A 6,680-nucleotide genomic window follows, 5' to 3' on the forward strand; every position below is an offset into this window, starting at 1 on the left:
GTTCCTTAGAGGTGTTATGGCAATCACCACCACTAGATGGCGCTCTTGGCGACCAGACTCACCTTGAACAATGCCGGGAAGACCCGTGCATGGTCGAACATGAGGCAGTTGAATGAACCGTAGATGCCGTCGTTCACGTACAGCTTGTTCTTCACCGTCTTCGTTCCGGTCTCTGCGGAGATGAACAGCGCAATGGATGAACAACCAGCACATTATTTTAAATGCTCAACATAAACGATGTGACCGACCTTTTTAGAGATCTTTTGGTTTCACGCACACACATAACCCAAACATGTGCACGCATACACACACACACCCAGACATGTGCACGCACGCACGCACGCACACATATAACCCAAACATGTGCACGCACGGCGCACGCACGCACACATATAACCCAAACATGTGCACGCACGGCGCACGCACGCACACACACCCAGACATGTGCACGCACGCATCCACGCACATCACACACGGGCCCACCGTTTGTAAACTGTACCTTTGTTCCAGGTAACATCCACGTCCTTCGAGTGGACGTTTACAACCAAGGTGAAGGCGGAGGCTACCATGTAGCGGCCGGGCTCGGCGATCAAGCGAACGCCGCAGCCTTCGGGAAAATGTTCGTCCAGCGATGCGTTCACCTCGTTGCAGATCTGAAACAGGCGGCGGGAGCAGTCGTGAACTACGGCCTCACAGACTCGACACCCCACCCCACTTCCTCTGCCTTTATCTCCACCACCTCCACACACTTTCAGCCATGTATCGTCTCACTACCTCCCAACAGCAAATATGTAGCCGTTGTAACAGTTAGCCTGCGCTGGCTACAAAAACAACATAATTTTCTCGAGGGCTACCCCGTGCGTCGTCGAACTCTATGCTAGCTAGGCGAATAACGCAATGTTCTCTTACATCGTCAAAATCTATGCTGGCGTTGCGGTCACCGGGATATCCTCCGCCGATGTCGAGCAGAGAGAACGCGTATCCAACTTCGTCGGCCTCCTCGAACACTCGCTTGGCATCGCGGATCGCGACGCTCCACGCACTAGCGTCTGAACTGCCGCTGCCGACGTGGAAACTGCCGAAAATCAAATATCGATGCTGCAAAAAATTTTCCTCGAGGAATTTTCAGATTTGCCGTGGCATAGGGAGAAGTGATGGTATCAAATATGGGGTTGGCTGTTTTAATTGTGTGATACATGTCATTGACGATCGTTCACGTGAAGTACAAACATAGGTAGGTTTGTTCTACTATAGATGACAACAGGTATAACAGCAACTAATTATATTATTCTTATCCTTTGCGTTTAACCTTGGAGACATAACACGTTTTTGCTTCATGCAACATATCTTCCTGACTAGATAGATATCTTATCATTTCATAAAGATAAATTAAAACTGCTACGAAATTTCCAAAATTCACAACCATCAAAAATTCAGCCAACCTTCCGCAGGGAAAGATTCGGGAGGGATCCTTCTCCGTGGAAAGATTCCAAAAATTCCCAGAAAATTTCCCACCCTTTCCGACCCCACAACGAGGAGACAGACGCGCGCGGTCACGAGAAAAACGGCGCTCCGACCCAAGCAGGGAACCTGTGAAACCGGACCGAGGGACATGAGCAGGGGGCGCCACCTACCTGACGCCGATGACGTTGAGTTCGAGCTGGCGGGCGATGGTGAGCAGGCGGCGAGTGTCCGCCAGCTTCGCTCCGAACTTGATGCTCAGCGGGCACTGCGCCTTGCTGTCGTCTGTCGTGATGCGAATCACCAGCCTGCGCGAGAACAAACGTCGTCACCGACAAGCGAACATCACCGACAAGTGAACGTCACCGACAAGCGAACGTCACCGACAAGCGAACGTCACCGACAAGTGAACGTTCCGCACGGGAGAGCAGACAAGCCGAGCGGGTGACATGAAGCACTATGAGATGAAGCCATGTGGGGAGATACGCCCAGGGAGAGTACAGACACGAGTGAATGCGCTCGCACGCACACACACTCACACATGATAACTGGAGCATATATACGTGCGAATCAAACACACATAAATACACAAAACTCGTTTCTTAGGCCACCCGTGTTGCCGGAGCCTGGCTCGATGAATTTTCAGTTCCAGTTAGTTTTTTTTATTACTATGAGCATCTTAGAAAAAAAGCTAGTGAGAGTTTTAGGGGCATTAACACAATAAACACGCTCTCACGTGTACATAAGCACACACGCACACACATGCGTGCACATTGGTACTTATGCTCGTACGCTCACACGCACATACGAATCCAAACACGCACACGCATACACACACGCGCGCGCGCGCGCACACACACACAGAGATCCACACACACGCACGCACGCACGCACGCACGCACACGCACACGCACACGCACACGCACACGCACACGCACACGCACACGCACACGCACACACACACACACACACACACACACACGCACGCACGCACGCACGCACGCACGCACGCACGCACGCACGCACGCACGCACGCACGCACGCACGCACGCACGCACGCACACACACACACACCGCACATCAGACTCACTTAGCGCCCGGGTGCAGCCGCTTGATCTTGTACAGCTCGTGCTCGTTGTCGAACGTCGTCATGGCGACGTCGTGCTCGGCGGCGTATTTGACGTGTGACGCGATCTTGCAGGGGCTCGCGAAGATCACGCGCTCGGGGGAAACACCGAGGTCGAGCACGGTGGACATCTCCTTCTTACTGGCGCAGTCAAAGTTGACCCCGAGGTCAGCAATCAGACGCAAGACGCCGGGAGTGTCGTTACACTTCATCGCTGCAGCGAGGGAGAACGACATGGAACTCACGCTCGAGGAAATCTCGGGCTTAGAGGAAGATTGTGCTTAGAGGAACCTTGGGCTTAGAGGAACATTAGGCTTAGAGGAACCTCGGGCTTAGAGGAACATTGGGCTTAGAGGAACATCAGGAGTAGGGGAACCTCGGGCTTAGAGGAACATTGGGCTCAGACTTAGAGGAACATTGATCAATCTATCCTTACATCCTTACAAAAGATGTTCCCTCGAGCATGAAATCATGGGAACCTCTGGCTCTTATGCACCTTTCTAATCATTTCAAACCTGCTAAACGTAAAACCTCTACGGAAAAGTAATTTTTTTCTGTCATTTTTCTGGAAGAAAAGTATCAGTTTTCCTCAATTTCGACCCCTTGAGATTATTATTATTATTATTATTATTATTATTATTACTATTACGCATGCACAACACAAACAGCACTCACCGTAGAATGGTTCGACGCGAGGCATCTTCTGCTGCCACTCTCTGTACTTCCTCACAATGTCATTCAGGTCGATGACAAAAAAATGGCTATCCTGGAATCAACGGAAATCTCAATTAATGTGACGTTCAGTGTCGCTGCGTGCCAACCGTTCCCTTCTGGACCACCACCATCTAGGTCAGTGGTTCTTAACCTTTTTTGAGTCATGGACCCCTTTGTTAATCTGGTGAAAGCTACAGACGCCTACCTAGAAAATGCACATAAGCCCATAAACACAACATTTTGCATGCGCCTGGTTCACGGACCCCCTGAAGCCCATCCACGGACCCCCTGAAGCCCATCCACGGACCCCTAAGGGGTCCATGGACTACAGTTTAAGAACCCCTGATCTAGGTGGTGCCACCTAGATGGATAAACGATGCCAGGTGGTGAGCATGCCAGCCCCGCCCCCGGCTGCTTGAAGACGTCGCTGCCACTACGTCTGCGCCCGTCGTTGCTTAGCAACCAAAAGGTTTAGCATGCATCGCAGCTTTGATCTGCCGATATTGTAGGTTGTGTAATGCTGTACGCGTCCACGCAACTGCATCGGATTCAGAGGCATTTTACGAATCAAATTCAATTTTGCAAAGGTAGACTGCATTGCACATGTTCATCCTTTAAGAAGCCAAAAGATGAAGCTGGTGGAGTTGCATCATTCAGATAACCGGTTACCCAGAACAACGCTAGCCTAGTTCCCATCCAGCTATTTATACAGCATACATACACCATATATATGCAGCATACATACAGCATACATACACCATATATACGGCATATATACGGCATATATACAGCACATAAAGCACATATACACCGTAACAGCATATATTATACAGACTGTACCAGTAGGATGAGGTGTAGGTGTGTAGACGTGCTTACCATGCCGCTGGTGTTGACTACACGCTGGATCATCTCGGCAATGTACGCGGGCACGTCGAGCGTGCACACGCTGCTGCTATTCACCTCCAACTGCATCGTCAATTTGAGAAATTTGTCGGATTTATTACAAACTGGGGCAATCCGCCGGTGTTAAGTGATTCCAATGAGCCTGTAATTAAAACGTAAGTAGTGGATAAACGGACGACGTGTCACGAGATAGCAGCATCTGTTGACAATTATATTATATTGACATTATAAGCTACCATCGCACTAAAAAATAACTTATATACACCAGATTGGTTCATGCAAAGGACACCACACTCCTAATTTAGATTAGATATACGACACTCTCTATATGAAAATATAAGCATGTTTTTTACAGTTTACGTACACAGGGTGCAAAATTAACGGGAGTCCGGAGTCAAATACCCCTGATTTACTGTCGGACTCCCTGATATGATGACATATGCAGGAGTCCGTGCGACTCCCTGAAAATTCTGCGATACTGACTAGTTCGTTCCGGAGCACGGCCTCGCGGAATTACCGTATTTTTCCAGCTAATGTACCAAGAAAATTTGGCAGACGTGCAACTGCATGAATCTTAAAAATAAGTACATGCGTTATTGTTAATATCTTTAATTTTGAACCTCAGACTGCGGACTCCCTCATGTTGCTGCAGACTCCCTCTTTTTGAGGGTAGGGAGTCCGTGGAAAAGTTAATTTCTACCCCTACGTACATGTTCTTGTGTGTGCAAACTTGCAAGTTTTTTATACTTTAATCGTGTGGAAATAACCTACCGGATGTGGAATGCCTCAATTTTGAGCAGATATCAGCTGGGATCCCAAACCGGCTCTCTGTTGAAGTCTAGCTGAATTCTGAACAGGCAGGCCCCCGCAGGGTTTTCAGCGGCGAATCCGCCCTGAAAGATAAACAAAAACATTACATTAGTTGAAGCCATTCTGTTACTTATGCGCACGTGAGGCCCTGAAAAAATCGCGCAACTACACGTAGCACGCACGCACTCACGCGCGCGCATGCACACACACACACACACACACAGAAATCACGTGGTTACTTGATAGCAAATGAAAGAAAACTGTAGGCTGCAATGATAACTGCCAACACCAGACCTGCCAACCTGTGATTCATGAAAATAGTAAGGCTTTTCTTTTCTTGCAGCAGGCGGCCATTTTGTTTGTATGTTATGCATGCGCGCAATGAATGATGGGACTAACTCTAGATCACGCGAGAACAACGTGAACGTGTGATCCAATATGGCTCACAATCGCCAGATATTTCTCGGCTCACAATGTAAAAAACATTAATTTCCAAGTCGTAAAAAATCGTGTTTTTCAGTTTGATCGTACATTCGTAAAAACATATTGGAATTAGTAAGGAATACGAAAAAATCGTAAGGGTTGGCAGGTCTGCAACACAAGTCAAACAACTGTGTGCAGCTAATGTGCCATGCCGGAAGGATGTCTCAATCTAACAACAATTCGCATAGCGGTAATACTCGCGGAGAAACCCTCGAGGTACAGAACCGCACACACAGATCGACGGCATCTGTTTCCCCCGCAGCTGTTCCCATCGCCACATGCTGCACACACATTAACGTGCCGGTACCGGCCGCACCGCGGGTGTAACCTAGGTGATCTACAGTAGGGGGAGGGGGAGATAACGTTACAACTCACAGGCGGAAGGAGCGGCGGCGGCGTGCGAGCGAGCGAACGCGACTCAGTTACGCGAGAGATAAGCATGGCTTCATCTCCGTCCGTCCGTCCTCCATGCTGCTGCTGCTGGCTTCACAGACATAGCGTCGCATGTGCGTAAGGGTCATCGTCGTTACATGCATACGCACGAATATCGTCGCAAGTGTTGATCGACCGCGACACCTACGTAGTGTTGTGAACGCACGGTTCCATACTGCGACGTACTTTACCCCTTCGTAATGGCCCGCTTTTGGGGTTAAAATGAATCCTAAGCAGGTTGCACATGTGTTATCTCGTAACTTGTATACATAGAATAAACCTAGATCTATATCATACACGCCGATTTCGTGCAGTGTTACCAGTGTCGAGGCAACAACCAGTGAACCACCCTACACCTATATATATATATATGCGTGTGAAATTCACAATGGGGGAAGTAGTACACTGTGGAAGCACACAGGTCACGACACGCACGCACTTCACATGCTGCACCCATGAACAAAAACACGCCGCCACTACTTGATCAACCTAAGATTTGCGGACCTGTAGGCTCAAGCACAAACTGCAGAGCACTCGCTCTCGTGTGAGGGAGACGGCGAGCCAGATCGACCTCTGCCACACAATGCTCGTCCGGTCACGCAACCCAAGGCGTCCCCCTCGCAATGCAGCCGAATGTGCAATAGCTGTGCACACTAACCCAGCACACACCGCACCACACGGCTATGCACCAGCACGCACACACCGCACCAGATGCACCAGCACGCACACACCGCACCAGATGCACCAGCAC

General features: G+C 49.5%; 1 protein-coding gene across 1 annotated transcript in view; it reads right to left on the reverse strand.

The window, feature by feature from the left end:
* Nucleotides 1-6,680, reverse strand: part of LOC106821534 (antizyme inhibitor 2-like) — a gene marked incomplete in the record, with an annotated part of 16,647 nt that overhangs the window by 2,576 nt on the left and 7,391 nt on the right. The window contains 8 exon segments of the mRNA XM_014826387.1: nucleotides 63-172; nucleotides 500-653; nucleotides 910-1,075; nucleotides 1,635-1,769; nucleotides 2,552-2,801; nucleotides 3,263-3,353; nucleotides 4,178-4,346; nucleotides 4,976-5,097. Coding sequence (XP_014681873.1) covers nucleotides 63-172; nucleotides 500-653; nucleotides 910-1,075; nucleotides 1,635-1,769; nucleotides 2,552-2,801; nucleotides 3,263-3,353; nucleotides 4,178-4,273 — 1,002 coding nt within the window.

Source organism: Priapulus caudatus, unplaced genomic scaffold (assembly GCF_000485595.1).
Source record: "Priapulus caudatus unplaced genomic scaffold, Priapulus_caudatus-5.0.1 Scaffold76, whole genome shotgun sequence".
NCBI classification, from domain to species: domain Eukaryota; kingdom Metazoa; phylum Priapulida; class Priapulimorpha; order Priapulimorphida; family Priapulidae; genus Priapulus; species Priapulus caudatus.